Here is a 19,922-nt window from a genome sequence, read left to right as displayed (position 1 = left end):
CATGATCAAGATTAAGAGACGTTCATGGAGTTTTATTTTATGTATTTACTTTTGTTTATCCCTTTTATATTAACTTGTAAATTTGGGTAAATGATGTATACCTCCATCATGTGGTCTTGTGCTGAATTCATCTTCATTTTAATAAAATTTTAGCTTATAAAAAAATAGTTTTAAAAATAATAAACAAATTTAAATGTTTTATAAGCAAGTTGATTAAGATTAAGTATTATAATTTTTTTATAAGAAAATGATTTAACTTAACTAGTTTATCTTTAATTGAATTGGATCATGTATTTAGTCAAACTCGATCCAATTTAACTTGTGAACACTTGTAGACAAGCTAATCAAGTAGTTCACACTATTATTAGGACTTCTAGATTTTATGGCGGTTAATAACTTTTTGATTGTATTTCCATTGAATTTTTTATTACGAATGAAAGAATATAAGATGATTCTCTTAAAAAAAGTTTCAATTAAGATTAAAATATATTTAGGCTAATTCTTTTGATTATTATATGAAATTATGTTTGTAATTTTTTTATAAAAAAAATAAAACCTAGCAATGAAAATTAAGCGTGTCTTTTGGATTAACTTAATAAAAAATTAATAATTTCTCAAAAATTAAGATAACCCAACACCCCCAAATGCCATATTCCAATTTTTGGACTCTAAATTTAGTTGAACTCATTTTACTTCATTGAGACGAGGTGGAACTCTCAAAGCCAAGAAGGAAGTAATTAGCGGAATAAGGTTCATAAAAAAGAGTTAACTCAACTAACAAAATGAATTGATGGGTTTTCCAATTGTTTTGTTGGTCAGCATGTATGTAAAATTGTACACCACAAAATCAATAAGCTATCACATTTTCTTATCAACCAACCACACTCTTCATACCTTATCCTTTCGTTCCTGTGGATCCAAATACAAAGTCCCTTCCCACACCACTGTAACATCTACTTACAGAAGCACACCACAGGAACTAGAAAATCCATACAATCTTCACCACCAAAAAGGTTAATGTACTCATAACATAACTCTCTCTAGCACTATCATGATTACACATTTGTTTCACTATTTCTTGTTTATATATTGTTCAAGCAAACTTCAACAGCATCAAGTGTGTCTAAATCTAACTAACTGACCCTTTGTTTTGGTAATGTTATCTCATTTCAGAAAATAATGGCAATGGCCAGTGCAACAACTCTAGCCACAATCACTGTTGTGGCGGCTAGCCCCAGTGTTGGCAGCAGAAGGAGTGGGAAGAGGAATGTGAACTTCATCAGAGGGTTGAATTCTTTTGGAGGGTTGAAGGCTCAGAACAATGTGACATTACTAGGCCTTCCTGTGTGCACTGAGCAGTGCTTTGCAAAGGTGGTGAGCTCATTGAAATATCCATCATCATCATCACGTAAGGGGAGAGGTGGAGGTGCTGCCTTTTCAACATGCAATGCTGCTGGTGAGATTTTCCAGATTGCAGCCATCATGAATGGCCTTGTGCTTGTTGGGGTGGCAATAGGGTTTGTCCTTCTTCGAGTCGAAGCGTTTGTGGAAGAGTCTGAGTGAGAATTGCATCAACTTTTAATCAGTTTTTCATATATGTATTTTTATAAAGAAGAAAAAAAGCGAAAAAGTTGTATCTTCCTTAATTCTTGATATGATGTAGAACTACATTATTTTTGGGGTGTCTGAATAGTACCATGTGAATTTTTATTTGGGGAGAAAAATTGCACACAAAGTGATCTGGCTTGTGACATGAAAACTTGGTGGGATCTATGTTTAATAATGAACTGGGTATTGGTATGAAAACGAACATAACACCCCTTTTGGAAGATTAGAGGCAAAGTTTTAAATTTTGGTCATGGTTGCGATTTCGTCACATTTCTTTATATTGTGGGAAATTACAGACAAATACAATCAATGCAGCCACTATGGCTGCATTGTGGTTGTAGCCTTGTAGTGGCCCAAAAACATAGGCATTGCAGTCTAAATTGCAGTTGTGGACCATTTTTAAAACCTTCATTATAAGACTACCCTATTGAGAATTTGCTGAAGTATGTTGTCTAAAGAAGAAATCCATTTCAATTGCCTTCCTAATTGTTATGAAACAGCTAAGTTTTCTTTGCATCTGTGTTACAACACCGGAAACTGAAGTAATTTGTTGACTAGAAATTAGAAGACAGACACCTCAAGTTTTTGTTAACAACGGATTATATAATATGTTTCCATTTCTTGTGATTGAAAAAGGGTTCAGGAACAGTATTCCCTCTGACTGAAATTGGTCAGTTTAAGGGAATCCTTAAAGTAATCAATGGGATCTGGAGCTAGCATTCTTCTTGCATAATTGAAAGAAACTGCCAGTATTATATAGCTGATAATTTTGTTTAAATATTGTCACAAGTTACAAAATTCAACTCACAGTTGGATACAGCATCTTTGTTACTTTGTAAAGCAGGGCTAGTATTTAGAAGTTTGTTATGCTGAGGAGTCTGCCAACCTTTATTGCTAGGTTCTAATACTCTGTATATAGAGCTATAGTGTTAACAGAAAATTCAAATATTAAAACCATCTTAATCTTAAAAGAAATTGATAATATACTTATGTCTAAATGATAACTGATAAGAATAAGACTAAGATCTTTATCTCTATTGAAACATAAGTCCTAAACATTTGGAACATAATTAACAAATTCTTAAAAATTAAATTATACATTTCCAATAGAGATATTTAAGCATATTTTCAAAATTTAGTATTCTATAGTGTCTATAGGTTATTGCCTTAAAAATGCAGAAATACCCTGTCTGATTAACTCTCTGGTAACTATGAATTGGTCTGCTTGAAACCTTCATTATACTTTTTGTATATTGATAATTTTTCTGATTTTGAGGTTAACAAGTTCTCCAAATATTAAAATTGCAGCAAAGATAAAACTGAATTTTAAATTGACCAATTCCCTTGCCTGAAAATCAACCTCATTAGAGCCACTGTGACTGCTCAGGCTTGTCATTATCACTCGCTATGCAGAATTCCATAGCACAAACCCCGTGTTTTACAAAATAGTCTATGAATATTGTATATGTATGTCTGCCGTTTGAATATGCCTTTATGATTCCTTTCCTATTAAGGTCAGAACTCAGAAGTAATTAAAAAGAAAAGAACTATACATATATATATATATATATACTGATAAAATCTGAAGTAGGAAACTAAAAAAAAGGTCAAATGAATTATATTAAAACAATTATTGTCTTGTTATTTCATCACAATGCAAAGGATCTGTTCTTGACAAGATTGAAGCAACTCTGGTGGGATTATTTCATTTTCAAGAATCGCAGCTATTTGATTGAAAGAAAGCATTCATTTAAAGAACAAGAAAATACTTTACTGTGATGAACTTCTCAGGCTTTCCTCTTCCTGGTTGACAAATTGTCATCATCCAGTTTGATAGAGAGTGGGTCCATTAATTGCAGCAGATTGAGAATTGAAGAGAGTGATGAGATTCAATGAACTTCTAGAATTGATCATTACTCAAAGTAATACACACATAGCTAGAGTTATTTATAACTAATCTGAAGTCCTAACCAACTAACTGAATTTGAAACAAAATATAATTACTTCTAACTGGACTTAACCCTTTTATACTATGTTGTTTCATTTTTTTAATTATGCTTTTTGGTCATTCGTCCCCTTTATACATATTTTTATTTTTAAAATATTTATAAAAAATAAAAAAATAAAAAAATATTTTTAAAATAACTTTAAAGGAAGATAATATTTCAAAATAAAAAATACTAATTAAAAAATCTCTTTTCACATTATTTTTTAAAAAATTGGTCAAAAATAAAATTGTGGCGGATTTGTTTAATGCTGCCTTTCACCTATTAAATGGCATACCTTTCTTCAAAAATGAGTGTGAAAACACTTAGATACACAATCATCCTTATTATATTGAATGTTTATTTTATCTTTTTTCTTAACGTTGAAGAGCATCAAATTCAATACTCATTATCATGTTTATAAACTATGCTTACTCATTGTACAAAAATAATGTTTATAAACTATACTTATTATAATGTTGCTTCTTCAAAAAAGAAATAATGTTATAATTTGATAACACATTAACTATTTCCCCCCTCACTCTTAGTACTAAAAGGTAATCCAAGCGATGTAAAAGAAAAATGTTATCCAAGCAAGTGAAGTTTTTTGGATAGCATTCTTGAAACTTGAAAGTTCATCAACTGAACACTTTCATCATTAACAGTAATTTTCAGTCGTATGTCCTTTATTATAACAATCCTTATGTTTCTGCATAAAAGAAAAAAGAATCCCTATGGTTCGTAACTTGCATTTCCTCCCTTAACCTAAGCCGATGAAACTATAAGCAGGATCAGAACTCAAGAAAAAGAAAAAGAAAAGAGCCAATTCACATCAACAAGTTCTGCTTTAACAAAAAAGAATAACTAAAGCAACAGATTGTGATCATTCATTTTTCAGTATATCTGCTGCTGATTTATATTGTTGACGTAGCTCTTCAATTTTTTCTAGCTGCCAAGAAACAAAAGATGAAAACATTATATGAAATAAAAACTTTAAGAAAACAATTACAAAGGTATTCACCATCTATGTCAGTTGTTTCCAGAAAGAAGCCAAACCAAATTCACAAGAGATGTTATAATAGAGGTCAGTGAGAAAAAGCACAAGTAAAAATTTGGTACTTCAGTATGAAAGATATGATTTGGCTTTTAGGCAAGGCATGTTTGTGTGTTACAGAACAAGGTATATATAGGTTGTTTTGAGATCAATATACTATAAATTTATCACAATGAATTTATTAGCTTAGTTTTCAGAAAAATTAGACCTTGCATTTATGTTAACAAATTTTCATTGCTATAGTTAGAAGTATAAGCATATCCTATTTATGAGACTAATTATCAATGAAGGCAACTCGAGATCTAATGTGTCCTTTTTAATCAATTATGTGCTCTAGAACACATAAAAGTAGCAGTATTATCAGAGAAACAAAGCAATCAGGATACAACTTAAAAAAAAATTACATGAACTTAAAGCAATGTGTCACATATCTACACTACAATATGACTATAAAATTAAATGGTACAACTTACATATAGTGTCTTAATAAGTTGGTGGCTGTACAATTACAAAATAGTCTATGAATCTTGGGTAGGCATGTGGTTCTTTTTTGTAATTTTGCTATAAGGTCAAAAGTCAAACCAACAATAAAAAAGAAGCACTATGCAGTGACAAAATGTGAAGTAGGAAACAAGATTAAGACAAATGAATTAAATTAAAACAATCACATGTAAAGGATCTGGCATCTGTTCTTGTGTACCACAAAAGGGTGTATCACAAACAAACAATCTTTTTGATTGACAAAAAGTATTCATTGAAAGAACCAAGTAATTAATTTTCTTCAAAATCTTCAACTGGGTTGAGGATATTACTTACATCTAAGAAATAAGCCTCTATAGCCTTCCACAATTCCAAAGCATATTCACATATTTCGAGTCTGTGAAGAATCTTTGTAGACAAGGATGCAAGAAGCCACCTATAAAGAACCTGATCCTGCTCCTTCCAGAATTTGTATTCTTTATTGGACTTTGGTAGCCTTCCTCCAGAATCTGTCATTGTGATGAACTTCTCAAGGTTGCTTTCTTTGATTTTTCCTAAGGCTTCAGCCTTCTATGCTGGGTAATTGTCATCATCCAGTTTGATCGAGATTGGATCCATTGTAGCAGAAGAAGAATTGAAGAGAGTGAAGAGATTGATTAATGAACTACTAAAATTGAAGAGAGTTACTCATAGTAATGCAAATAGAGAGTAGTTATTTATAACTACTTCTAACTGACAACTACACTCCTAACTACCTAATTAACTAAATTTGTAACGGAATATAACTACTCATAACTGATTACTGACTTAATCCTTTAGTGTACAATTTTTTGTGAGTTATTTAATTATCCTTTAATGAGGGCGAGCCATGGTGCAACGGTAAAGTTGTGCCTTGGTGACTTGTTGGTCATGGGTTCGAATCCGGAAACAGCCTCTTTGCATATGCAAGGGTAAGGCTGAGTACAATATCTCTCCCCCATACCTTCGCTATATTAGTGCTGATAAAGAAGAAAATACGAAATAAATAAAGTTGTAATGAAATAAAATAAAAAAGTACCAAAAATTAGTTTCTAGAAACATATACCCTGCAAAGTAATTTTCAAAAATGTTTTAACACAGTTTCAGAAATTATGTTCCAAAATAGGTATATGTTTTCGAAAAGTAACTTTTGATAGAATTTAAAGAAGTCACACACAATATAGACGATCGAATAAATGCAACTCGATGATGTGTCTATGGATAAAGTAATTGTTGCAGCGACTTATTGACGAAAACACAACTCACAATATCTTCCCAACGCACATAATTTGATGTTGTTCTCAACTTGGCCATGTGGTTTTAAAGGAGGGGGAATGCCAACAATTCACATTTTAAAATGCTTTTCAAAATTTGGTATCTATAACTTCGAATGTAACAGAAGTATATATAGTAGGTTGCAGGGTGTTGACAACTTTATTATGTGGAAGGTATTTTTTGTAAAAGAGGGAAATGCTCTACAGTATTATGCTGTATTATGGAGGGTAAGAAGTATATATAGAATTGTAGGTCAATGTCAATTTATATTGTAAATGAGTTGAGGTACCCCTTTACCTAATAACTGATAAAAATAATAATAAACTAAACAAACTACGAAGGTTGAACTACAAGTTTCTTGTTCTAAATATATGGGATTATTTATTAACCATATAATAATATTAATGTCTTTAGATATACATATTTGCATCATTAATGTCCTCAAAATCCATAAAATGTGGTAAAGAGGAGACCGCATATATACAAGACAGTTTGGTGCTGGTGCAACACTCAGCATTTTAGAATATTTACAGGCTATATTTTTATTCTCTCTAGTTATCCATTTGGTAGCACAGGAGAAATTGATTGAATGATTTTATATTTTCATCACTCTTACATATTGTTGTCGTTTGTGCATTCCATTCAACTTTTATTTTCTACTATGATATCAGAGTTCTGATTCTTGGCTAAAAATAACCAATCTCCCAAGGGAATCCATCTCAGGACACGATATCACCTTATTACCTTCACTCATGATGGAGCTGGAGAAGTGTTAGCCAAAACTAATTTTGTTTATGCTTGAAAACTTAGGCAGCAAATTAAATACTAACATTTTTCTTACGGAGAGTATAAACCCAATCTTAAAATATTTATAAGGGAAAAATCTTGTTTAAACCTTCGCTAATTTTATCACACACGTTGAATCTATTCAATAAAATTAAGAGAGTTTAATTTAGTTGAATAAATAAAGTAGGTAAATTATTATAGACTTTCGTATCTTTCCTCGATTCTAATAAAGAAAGAAACACGAAGAAAATTCCAGCATCTCTATCCATCGGTTTTGAATATCTTTTAATTTTTTAAATGTAGTTAAGATAAGATCGATTTCAAATCCCAAAGTTAAGACCCACCTGGCCTCCTGTTTTCCATCATTATTTCACATAAAAGCACACAGATTGAAAGAAAGGTGGGAGCCACGTCCATTCACTTATCCAAATTATGTAAAACCTCATCTCATTCATCTCATTTGTACTTAACGTAACCATCTATACTATATATATCAATTACTATACTACCACCACCACCAAACAGATTCAATTAAACTAAACATATCCCAAGTGTTCTTACTTATTATATAAGTCTTGAATTCAGTTCATATTTTGCTGATCACTCTACTTTATACATCTGTATAAGCCTTTAGTCATGTTTGAACCAAGGGACATGTGGACCAAGCTGAAGGAAAAGGGTGAGACAATTTTCTCTAATGCTGGCTGGATTCACCGTGAACCTAGCCAGGGAATTCAAGGAAAGGAGAAGAGTTCACCTGGGTTGGCTGTGGTTGCTGGCCAACAACACGTGCAAGTTCACACACCTAGGATGATGTATTCCGAGGCTTCAGTTTCCATGCTTGTCGAATGCTTCAGTGCTTGAAAGAACAAAAAAGGATAAGTGCCTACTCTTGTACTTGTTATTTTAATTTGTGATCAAGTTTTCTACCTAGGAGCTGATGTAAATAATAAACTATATATATATATATGCTGATCAAATATATGTAACTAAAATATGATGTATGCTTGTATATATATATATATGCTGATCAAATATATGTAACTAAAATATGATGTATGCTTGTATGTTACAACAAAGACTACGACGGCAAAATAACTGCTTTTCTAAAAATTAATCGGGGGTTGATTAAATTCATTTTATTGAAAATTTGGTCTTTCCTGGCATTCCATAGCTAAAGCAACCTTAAAACTGCAAGAATGAAAGAGTACTACACAAGTTGTCTTGGTTAAACAAAGTCAGTTATTTTTTATCAAATATTTTAGTTAGTTTTTAACTTTTTATTAATTAAAAAATTTGTTTAATTTTTTTTAAGCATTAAGTTCTAGAATTTTATGTTTATTTAATTGATGTTCTTAAATATTTAATAGATTTTTTAATCTTTTTTATAAAATAAGATTTTATTATTTTTATGTTGTTTTTTTTAATGTTCTGCATCATCAAATCATGCAAAAAAGAACAACTCATACTTTATATGAATTTAAAATATCGATAATGAACTTAGTGATTAAACTCATTATTTTTTACAGTGATAAAAATTAAGCAATCAAAGTGCATAAAAAATTAATCATATTATTAATAAACTTGAATATCATCAAATGGATCACAACATTAACCTATTTTTTGTAAAACAAAAATATCAAAATTAATTGTAACCAGCCCACAAGAATTTATAGCAAAAATTCTAACATATTTATCATGCCTTAGCGTAAATAAAAGAGTAAACTCTTAACTTAGTCTTTCAGATTATATAAATTAGACACTTTAGTCACTAAAAAAATATTTATCTTTTCATAAATTTTTTACTTTATAAAAATTCATTCATTTTATTTTAGTTATCATTTTGTATAAAATAGAACTAAAGTGAATGTTTTTTTTTTGTAAAGTTAAGAATTAACAGAAAATTTTAAAATCTCTAGACCTAAAGTCTGACTAATTTAAGAAATTCGCTCACATATAAATGGTCAAAATTGTAAGTAAGTGTTGGAAAAGTAATTGAGAAAAATGGGAAGAGAGCATGATGAACAGACCCTAATGTGAATTGAATAGTCACAAAATGTTACTCTTAGATCAAACACACACACACCAACAACAACACACGAGTAAGAATACGTAGTTACAACTTGCAAGTATAAGTGGGAAAGAAGAAAAATGGAAGGTGCTGGGAAATACAGCAGACACGAATTGTATTCTTGTAATATTTCAAATCACGTTTTCTCAGAAAATTAAATAGACTAAATAGGACCATTAATTGTGTTGTCCTGTTTCATAAACATTTTTGTGGCTCTCACAACGTTACAGAATGTATATGCCATTCTTGACTCATTGGGGGGGACCGATGTAGCAAGACGTACAAAAATACTCAATCAATGGGAAGGGCATCCTTTCAACTCGATCGTTAATAATCTCTCCTCACTCTCAGACTTAAGATTATTATTTTCTCATTGTTGTTTATACTTAACTTCCATATCTTGTGTTACATTATTTAGAGCTTGTTTAATCGAATAAGAAAAACCAATTCAGCATTTTGTGTGGTTGTGCAAAAGTGAATTCTCTTCTCTTCTCTCTCCCACATGATGGAACATGGAATGAACTGTTCTGAAAATGCTCTCAGATGAACTCAAGTTTTTTTTTTCACACTTAAATTTCAATTTGTAAATATTATTGTACATACATCTAAAAATATTTATAAATATAAATAAACACATCTAAAAACTTCAATTAATTTAATTAAATTCTTAAAATTATAAATTAAAAAACTATAATTACTTCAAAAGAATTAAATTTAAGAAAAAAACTGAAATGGTATTATACAAGAAAACAAACTTAAATATGTAATAATAAATTGATACACGTACGCGGAGTCAAAGTAACCAAAAGAGAAAATGATGAAAGTGAAAATGCAGCACTACTACTACTCATGGAATGTAATAACCAGCAGCCAATAAATAAATCTTTCAAAAGAATATCCCATTGGTATCTTCCTATGTGCCTAAGTATCAAAAACAGAGCCAAAACATCCTTTTTACAACGTACACACTCTCTTTCACGAAACCTCGAGGCTCATTCCCCTTTCTATTTTCTATATAAACTTGAACAGTTTCACTCCAACCATGTACACCATTTAAAACATAAATTGAAGAGATTTAGAGAGCTCAAGAAACAAAAGGGGTTCTTAGATTACATAGTTTTTGTGAGCGGGAGTGACTAATTAATAGTTGAGTATGGTTGAGGGGTGGAAGGGGGAGCTGACAAAGCTCAGAGAGAAAGTTGTTATGGCCCGAAAGAGCCTCTTCTCCAAAGGCAAAGAGGGGTCAGAAGAAGAACAAGTTGTGAAGAAGGAGGCTCACAAGGTTATGATGGCTGTTCAGAGAGACACTCATGAAACCATGTCAGAGGCAACAGTGTGCTTGCTTATGGATAGATTTGTGCCATGCTGATGTACGTGCATGTGTGTTAGGTGCTCAGAATGTGTTGTTTATTCATCTTGTGTATGATTTAGTTGACAAGAGTACGAAGTTTGTAATGGAAGTTGTGAAAATTAAGAATTGGTTGGTCTAGTTGCTGGTTTTTTGTGGCAATTCTCAAAATTGGATGGATCCTGTTGAATTTATTTGGTGTCTATACAAAGGAGATGCAACATCTTAAATTAAATTACTATTCCAAGAATCTTTAATCAAATAAAATTGTACCATAATCATTTTTTTTTCTAATCAAAAGAAGGCATGCTTGAACATCACACTAGGATTAGAAATTCCAACTAGGTTGACACCTCCACTCCTAATGATCCTTTGCCCCACATACCATAATCATTCATTATGACTAATGTTTTTATATCAATATTATAGCTAGAATGCCGACAAAGGGAGAAGGTGAATGGCAAAGGGGGGTAACGAAGCTTGATATAAAGGAGTGAACAATCTGAATGCGATGCAAAGAATTGAAGTTAAGGACTAATCCACCTAATAAAAAATATCCAACTAGCATGTGTGGACTAGATTATTATTAAATATTATATTCTTTTTTTAAAAGCAAGATATTCCTGTAACTGTAAGTTACATATAAGATTAATTTTGAGACATAGAGATCACTAAAATAAATTATATATTTTTTAACAAAATCTTTTTCATATATATGATCAGAAAATTAAACACCCATTAACATGGTTAAAGAATGAATCTAATTATCTGCTGACTGTACTAGGTTGGTTAAATATTATATTCTAATGAAGAGAAAAGCTATTGGTAATTTTCACAAAAAAATAGTACAAATTTGTCTCCACCTACACTAAACATGTTCACGTTAGTACCTCATCAATTTCATTAATTACGTCCTTTCTACTATGGGAATGAACCAATCACAATAAATATGCTCTACCTCGTTTTTTTGGTACATTTTATTTCTTATTGTTAAATTGGCTTTAGCATATTTGAATTAGACTGCTTTCAAAATAGAAAACAAAATGTTAGTATTATTAATCAAATGTGTTTGATTATGTTTATATATAATCAATGATTATAAAATTAAATGAAATAAATAGTGTTTTGATCATAAATAATTTTGATGCTTATATTAAAAACAAACATTTTATTTTTTTAGCTTACTTTTAATTCCCTATTTTGTCATTAACAATTGATTGAATTAAATACAAAACTAACAACTACAAATCATTTCATTTTTCTTATAAAAAAAATTGTTGTAAAAAATATTATTTTAAGCTTTAATTCGTTCAAAGGAAATAAATTATCTTACTAGCTAAGTAGTTGGCATGAATTCCTAGGTTTAAACTTCATTGCTGCTACGTACACTAGATACGTAAATTATCTTAAAATCATTTTTTACTTAAACATTTTTAAAACATATATAATTTATTTTATATAATCAAATTTACAATAATTGAATAATGAAGTGGTCTATTTTTTCACCTACTCTAACAAACACTATAGGTAGCTAGCTAGTACTAATATTAATAATTTGTCCCCATTTACACCAAACATATTCACGTTCTTCTTTCTTTTTCTTTTTTTGAAATAGACAAATTCATCATAGCACGGTAATAAACGAATCATAATAAATAGGCTGAACTTGACACTCCAATTCATCATAAGATTTCAAGACCTTAGAAAGAGAAGGAAAAAAAAAACTTGTGTTTCTTGGGAAGCCATGAGCACCACCGAGAGTCAAAGATATAAGGGCACAGTGAAATGGTTCAACGAGGAGAAGGGTTTCGGTTTCATAACTCCCGAAGATGGTGGCTCTGATCTCTTCGTTCACTACAGTGCGATCCAAACCGACGGCGGCTTCCGCACCTTGTCGGAGGGTCAGTCAGTAGAGTTCCTCGTCACTCAGGACGACAGCGGGCGAGCCGCGGCCGTCAACGTGACGACCACCACGGTTAAATCTAGTGACAGCGGTAACGGGGAAAACTCTGGTGGTGATGCTGCCAATGTTGAGAAATAAGTGAGAATGAATTATTGGAGTTTCCTGAATTGCGAGTATGATATTTATATTGATAGTTGGACAATATACTAGTCCATTGGTATTTTATATTTTATTATATTATCTCTGGTTATTGGCATTTGGTTCCAAACTTGTAATACATTTATCATGTGTTTAACGTGGTTATGTAGTAAGTTGTTGGATGTGTCGAATTAATGTCAAATAAAAATATATTTATATTATTTTTAAAGAGACTACGTTTTAATTAATGGTTTGATAGATTGTGGATATATGCAAAAATCCACGAGGAAAATAAAGTGAGTGAATCTGTCTAAAAGTAGTTTGGAATAATTTTATCTCAAAATAAGTTAATCCTATGGTGAGAGATGGATTAATTAACTTTTAAGAGTATTTTTACTGTTAGATCTTGAACAAAGATTTTATGTTTAATATTTAATCCTATAGGGATTTTATAATAAAGATAATGCATATATCTTCAACTTGGAGAAACGACCACAATCATTGTTTCCTCACCCGAGTGTGTCAAAGAGATAATGAAAACCCATGATGTTGTCTTTGCATCAAGGCCTCAAAGTGCAACATTTGATATATTGTACTATGAATCCACAGGTATTGCTTCTGCACCCTATGGAAATTATTGGAGAGTGATACGAAGGATGTGCACGATAGAGCTTTTCACCCAAAAGCGTGTAAATTATTTCCAACCAATAAGAGAAGAAGAGCTCTCTTATCTCATCATCAAAATTATTGATTATTCACACAAAGGATCATCATCATCACCCATCAATGTTTCTCAAATGGTGCTTTCATCAATATATTCCATCACCTCAACAGTTGCTTTTGGCAAGAACTACAAAGACCAAGAAGAGTTCATATCACTAGTGAAAGAAGAAGTTGAGATTGCAGGGAGAGATTTGTATTGTTCTGCTAGATGGCTTCAACTTGTCACTGGTCTCAGAGCTAAGCTTGAAAAGTTGCATCGACAAATGGATAGGGTTCTCGAAAACATCATCATTGAACATAAAGAAGCAAAGTCAGGAGCTAAGGAAGGCCAATGTGAACAAAAGAAGGAAGATTTGGTCGATATTCTCCTAAAATTTCAGGATGGTAGTGACAAGGATATTTGTTTAACCAATGGCAAATTCAAAGGTATAATCCAGGTAAGGATTTTAATTAACATGCAAAACCTTTTACGAAGATAATCTTGCACTTAGCTGTAGAACTTAGATCAATGATTACGATTAATACTTATAACCTTCTATTATCTCACATTGGATCTTTTTTATTGCAGTAACGTTTGGTATAAAGAATTTTTTTACTTTCCCACAAGAATCTAAAAAATATTTGGTTTTCATGTTTGGTTTAATTTTTTTAAAATAACATTTCCTAAGAATATTGTTTTTTTTAGAATGTTGTTCTCCTGTTTCCCATAAAATTGTTTCTATGAAAAAAAATCTAACTTTCTCAAATTACGATTTTTTTTACTGTAATAAAATGACATGTTTTTTTGTTAAATTATTTAATGCAATAAATAATTTAAATTTATAAAAAAAGTTATATGTATATATATATTAAAATTAAGCATAAAAAGTTTGATTCACATGATACATATAAAATTATTCCTAAGAATTTTTATCATCATCCAAACATATTTTAATTATTCCTAAAATTTATGATTCTCCAATATGAAAAAAAAAATTAATCCCTTCTAAGCGTAGAGTTTGTAGCTGTTGATTTTTTTAGATTCTAACATCAAAAGTAATGTATCTTATCACAATTTCAAATTTGATTTTTCAATCAATATTTTTAACTTTATCTTTTAAGTGTCTCTTTAGAGATGTCCTTGAATTAGCTAACATCACATATAATTACTTTTTGATAACCAGGATATCTTTGTTGGTGGAGGTGACACATCAGCAATTACAATAGATTGGGCAATGGCTGAGATGTAAGAGATCCAAGAGTGATGAAGAAAGCACAAGCTGAAGTGAGAAAGGTATTCAACATAAAAGGAAGGATTGATGAGACTTGCATCAATGAACTCAAATATTTGAAATCAGTTGTTAAAGAGACCCTAAGATTACAACCTCCATTTCCTCTAGTTCCAAGAGAATGTAGACATGAAGTTTATGGACCTGTCACATCTGATTACCAATTGTGTAATATTTATTCTAATTATTGAACAGTTTAAAGGTAAATTTTATTCTAACCACTTTTAGGATTTTTATGAGAAGTGATGTACTCCCTCAAGTCATTGTTACCAACAAATATTTAACATTGATGAATGCAATGAAAATTGTATTTTCTGAATCAAAATGTAAAATTCTTGTGGATCAGGAAAACACATGAGACTATGTGATGGAAGCATGGGAGAGTCTTGTGGATTGTCCTACTAAGATAGAATATGATGACTTTCTTACGAAGTTTGAAATTGCTTACTTATCATAATCAATATTTTTTTACTATGTCAAACACATTTGTATGATCTATATGAATTGTCAATCCGTATAAATTTAACACAATAAAAACATACACACATAGGCAAGGTGAGAGTGGTACTCACAGTCGCAACAATGGAACAATAAAATGAAAGATGGATTAAGGAAGCACAGATTAATGAGATGAAGGAGGAGTTGATGAAAGGATTAAAGAGAAGAAGAAGAAAGACTCACAAAGGTGCAATGCAATGGTGTGAAACGGTAAGTTAATGTTATAAGAGGAGTGATGAATTGACAATATGTAAGTGAAGGATAATTTTGATTTTTCACTCTTTTTGTGGATTGTATTTGAGATTCGACTGATGTAAAAAGAAAATCCCCAAATATTATTAACACCAACCCAACCAAATATTCTAAGTCATCGTGGGAGTACAAGAAGAAGGACACAGGAGATATTTGAAAATAACACTCTGTCAGGATCAGTGGCAAAAAAGAACAACAATTCTAGTTAAATTAATTAGACAAGATACATGAATTATGAACTATTACAAGAAACATGAATTATTATAAACTCTCGTGATTAAAAAAAATATTCAAAAAAATTCAAATTTAACAAAAGAGTTTGCAATCATATACAATTATTTCTATTCTATTCTATATATATGTGTTTACTTAATACTCTTTTAAAACTAAAGGAAATAAAAAAGAAAAAAACTGACAGATAAAAGATTTTTATACTCTGAACCAAATTAAAATTGTCAAGTATCATAAAATTATTAAAATTAAAAATAATCATCTAAAAATTATATTTAAAATAATATATTATTTGACCGTGTAATTTTTTTTTATAACAACAATATAAGAAAAATAAAATTAAAAATAAAAGTTAGTTTGAATGATTTACTGTAGAAGGAATACTTACCTGGGTGGAATATTTTCAGTAACTGACCATTAATTCTTGTATATTAAATTAGTTTGAATCTTTTCAAAGTTATTTAATATTTCAATTTATTTTATTTTAATTTAGGAAATAAAAAATGTTAATTTTTATTTTATTTTAAACTCAAACATTTATACAGAATACATAGTGTTACTAAAGGAGATGCGCACGTACCATTTAGTATTTTATATTATGTATTGTAGGGAATAAATATTAATTTTGTGTAATTAAAAATTAAAAATAATTTTTTTAAAATATATTGATTCAATTATAATTAAAATTTAAATAAACAAATATTTTTAATATATAAATCTTATTTCGGATTTATAATGGCAATTTTAAAAATAAGTTGTCATATAAGATCATTTTTAACTATTAACAATTTCTTGAAAAAATGATTGAAATTCAATTTAGAGATGGGGATAAAAAAAGAGAGAGAGAGAGAGAGGATAGATTGAAAAGATCAAGTATATAAATAAAGAGTAATTTGAGATTATTGAGATTAAAATAAATTATCAGTTACAGAGGTAATGTGTGAATTTACCTACAAAGAACAGAAAGAAAAAAAAAAAGTGTCGAACTGAAATAGTGGGGAGAGTGAGATTCTCACTCTCTGTTGTGCATTTTTATGATATAGGAGTAACGTAATAAAAGTAATAAGGATTTAAGTTTTCCTTACATAAGATCTCAATTTCATAATGTTTCGTGCCTTTTGAACCCTCAACGGGTAATATATAAAATTTTCTCTGGTTGTGAAAAAAAAAAGATTTCAAATTCAATTTTTATTAATAAATGCATCCCTACTCGATCGTATTAGTATAACAGCCAAATGTTATTGTTTTACCAATTCATTCATGCATTTTTTTTTGTGGTAAATTTAAGGTATTATCTCTATCTAAGAGTCCGTGACTAATTGTTCAAGATATTAAATTTTTTATTTAAGATAATGATTTTTTTAACTTATGTTTTACCAACAGATTTATTAATTTGTGAGAAAAAAACTTTATTTTGTCTAATGCCTGATATCCGACTGGGAATACATATTGTTTTATGTTATATGAATAATCATTTCAGCATTTAACAATTATTTTAATTAATTTGAATGATTTTTTTAGAGAAAATTAATAAGGTTATCAAATGTTTCTCACACAAACAACCTATGCTAATTGTCCTTAAAGATGTCTCAAGTTAGTTAGTTGCATGCAAAGTATTACTTAGTTACTAAGAGTCAAAATTTGATTATACATTTAATTAAGTATGAGGTGTGACTTTAATTTGACATATCTAATAAGCTGGTATGTTAGGTGTCAATTCTATTTCAAGATATATCAACTCAATCAAGTGTGAAGGTCATTTAGTTGGTATAGTCAAAGTTTAATTATTCATCTAATCAAATATGAGGTGTCACTTCATTTTTATACCTTTAACCATAATTATCACACTCGGCCCCTGATTATAGTATCTGCATAATCCTCAATTCCTTTCCTTACTCAACAACTTCATATGTCTGTGCTCTCACCAAATACTTCAAACCAACTTAATTAAGCCTATCTATTATGCAATTGAGTTTTTAAATGTTTAAATGATTTTGAGAAATTTTTCACTTTCTCCACAATCTATTATTATGATCATCATTATTTTGTCTATATATCTTAAAGGAAGGCCTTAATTTTGTTGGTATATATATTGGTATATTGTAACTCTGAATTTCCATATATTAAATTTTGTTATAATAACTTGTACGCAACTACTTTCCAAGTGAAAATAAACAACTCATTGCAATAGAAAATGTAAATAAAAATTCTTTATAACATTTATTCTTATTCCCAATGTGATAATAATAATAATAACTAGCACTTTATAGATAATGGGATGCAATTGAAACTACTATCAAAATAATTGATAGACAACTACTACTAAGAATTAAAAGATATTAACTTCTAATCATAAAAAAGTACAAATTAATTTTAGCATGTCCTCATTTTCTTTGTAGGATTCTCTTGAAACATATCAATCAGATTATAACTTTTGCAGTTCGGACATTTAGGGTCAGCTTCGGATATCATCACATAGTATAAACAATGAGGACATCCCGTTGCAATTAATGGTGTTGGCTCATGGTTCCCATTGATTCCCAATAAGGAAGGTAAGTACACTTTATGGGATGATGATGATGATGGCAGCAGAGTCCTTGAAGTTGTAGATTTTAAGGCATTTGATAAATTACCCGAACTTGATCCCGCTAGTGATAGCTTCAACTCTAAATCAAGGCCTACACAATTTTCATGCTCATTCATTCCACTCTCAGTCAAGCTTCTTTTTTTCACTCCCTTCTGTGCTGCTTCAACCTTTGAATCCATCAAATATCCATTAAACAAAATAAAAATCATATATAAAAAGCCATTTTCCAACAAAAATCTCAATTAACTAATTAAATTGAAAATAGGAGGAAAAATATTATTTGATAGTCTCTAAGTGTTCACAAGGGCTTAAAAAAGATCGACGATCATAAGGTGGTTTTGGACTTTACACAATTGTATCGTACCGTGACTGCAATTGAAATCATATTTATCAAATTTATTTACAACATTGAGGATTTCAACGGTGACGACAAAAATAATAACCAGTGCCTTAAATCTTGAGTGCTTATAATAATTAAAGTTTTTTTTTTCTTTTCAAGAATTTTTTTTCAATAACATTCCCTAAAAGAAATAAAAATCACGTAACACATATATAAATGGAATCGAGAAGAAATGAATTCACCTGAAAATTAACTCCACGTCCTATTAAAGAATTCATATTGGTTATACAAACCGATTTGTGCTGGTTGCAAAATGTATGTCAAGAAAAGGTGAAAATGTTTTGGAAAAAGGTAAAGACATAAACACAAGGATTCCTCAAGATAGCTACTTTTTCAATGGGTATGCCCCGGATCTTGTAAATTTTCACTAGGGATTTCCATTGATGTAAACTGAAGTGAATGATGGTTAAAAACTTGTGAGCATTTATATATACTAAACATGCTTCCAAAGCACGCCAAATGCATGTTTGGATCTGATCTGTATTCTAATTGAATCCGCGTCTATATGGAAGTTACTAAGAATATTTTTATATTTTTATTCGGTTTGACATTGAAAATAAGATAAACGCACATTATCAACACAAATTCAAAAGCATTAACTTGAAAATAAATCAAGGTTTATGTTTACTACCAAACCCAAAACTAAAAAATATATCCAAAAAAGCCAAAATTCAAGTAACAGTTATCGATTATAATAATTTTTTAAATATAAAATATGATAAAGCATTTAAGTCTAGTTTTGATGCATTAATATTGTGATTTTGTTTTATATTATTAACCGACTAAAAATCATCTTAAAGTTAAACAATAATTATTAAAAAACTAATATGTGCAATTATATTAATTGACCACCAAATAATTAATGCCATATTTAATTTTACATTTTTATTTTTTATATTTTACTGAATGGACAAGGACAAAACCCCCACACCACAACCAGACGAATCAAATATTAGGGATTTTTTTCCTTTACCAGCCAAATCTCAATTACACCATTCATTTTTTTTTTAATTTCAACATTATGTTTTGTACTTTTTCTTCTTCCATCTTTTTGTTTTCCATTTCTTCTTACTCTAGTGAGCTTCTCCTTCCTTTGATGGTGGTTTGTTAGGTGTATTATTGATTTTGTCATGGTTATGGTGGGTGTTGAGGTGACAATTATAAAAATAAATTTGTTACATATGTGAAATATTGATATGTATTGTTCATATGAATTGACAATTTATATAAGAATTATAAATTTTTTTAAAAAAATAGTTAAATAACAAAAATAGATCATGTGTAAGAAATTTTGTAT

General features: G+C 29.9%; 4 protein-coding genes and 1 pseudogene across 4 annotated transcripts; 4 read left to right on the top strand and 1 right to left on the bottom strand.

The window, feature by feature from the left end:
- The first annotated feature begins 877 nt into the window (after positions 1 to 877).
- On the top strand, positions 878 to 1,811 carry LOC100306224 (uncharacterized). The gene is made up of 2 exons (NM_001248718.2): positions 878 to 1,013; positions 1,174 to 1,811. Exon 2 carries the CDS (start codon positions 1,180 to 1,182, stop codon positions 1,561 to 1,563), a length of 384 nt encoding a protein of 127 aa, NP_001235647.2. The 5' UTR covers positions 878 to 1,013; positions 1,174 to 1,179; the 3' UTR covers positions 1,564 to 1,811.
- A 5,911-nt stretch (positions 1,812 to 7,722) lies between these two features.
- On the top strand, positions 7,723 to 8,201 carry LOC100500479 (uncharacterized). The gene has a single exon (NM_001364531.1). The coding sequence runs from the start codon at positions 7,843 to 7,845 to the stop codon at positions 8,068 to 8,070; it is 228 nt and encodes a 75-aa protein (NP_001351460.1). The 5' UTR covers positions 7,723 to 7,842; the 3' UTR covers positions 8,071 to 8,201.
- Positions 8,202 to 10,289: 2,088 nt separating this feature from the next.
- LOC113000753 (uncharacterized) lies at positions 10,290 to 12,895 on the top strand. Its single transcript, XM_026127494.2, has one exon. The coding sequence runs from the start codon at positions 10,431 to 10,433 to the stop codon at positions 10,644 to 10,646; it is 216 nt and encodes a 71-aa protein (XP_025983279.2). The 5' UTR covers positions 10,290 to 10,430; the 3' UTR covers positions 10,647 to 12,895.
- A 241-nt stretch (positions 12,896 to 13,136) lies between these two features.
- Positions 13,137 to 14,875, top strand: LOC100803475 (cytochrome P450 71D11-like; annotated as a pseudogene).
- A 3,031-nt stretch (positions 14,876 to 17,906) lies between these two features.
- On the bottom strand, positions 17,907 to 19,002 carry LOC102666286 (protein GL2-INTERACTING REPRESSOR 1). Its single transcript, XM_026127557.2, has 2 exons — positions 18,808 to 19,002; positions 17,907 to 18,392 (listed from the first exon to the last, which is right to left on the bottom strand). Exons 1-2 carry the CDS (start codon positions 18,841 to 18,843, stop codon positions 18,012 to 18,014), a joined length of 417 nt encoding a protein of 138 aa, XP_025983342.1. The 5' UTR covers positions 18,844 to 19,002; the 3' UTR covers positions 17,907 to 18,011.
- Between the last annotated feature and the right edge of the window lie 920 nt (positions 19,003 to 19,922).

This window comes from Glycine max, chromosome 20 (genome assembly GCF_000004515.6).
Source record: "Glycine max cultivar Williams 82 chromosome 20, Glycine_max_v4.0, whole genome shotgun sequence".
Taxonomy (NCBI): Eukaryota; Viridiplantae; Streptophyta; class Magnoliopsida; order Fabales; family Fabaceae; genus Glycine; species Glycine max.
Note: the sequence above shows the minus strand (reverse complement) of the source record. Positions and strands in the feature narration are given on the sequence as shown.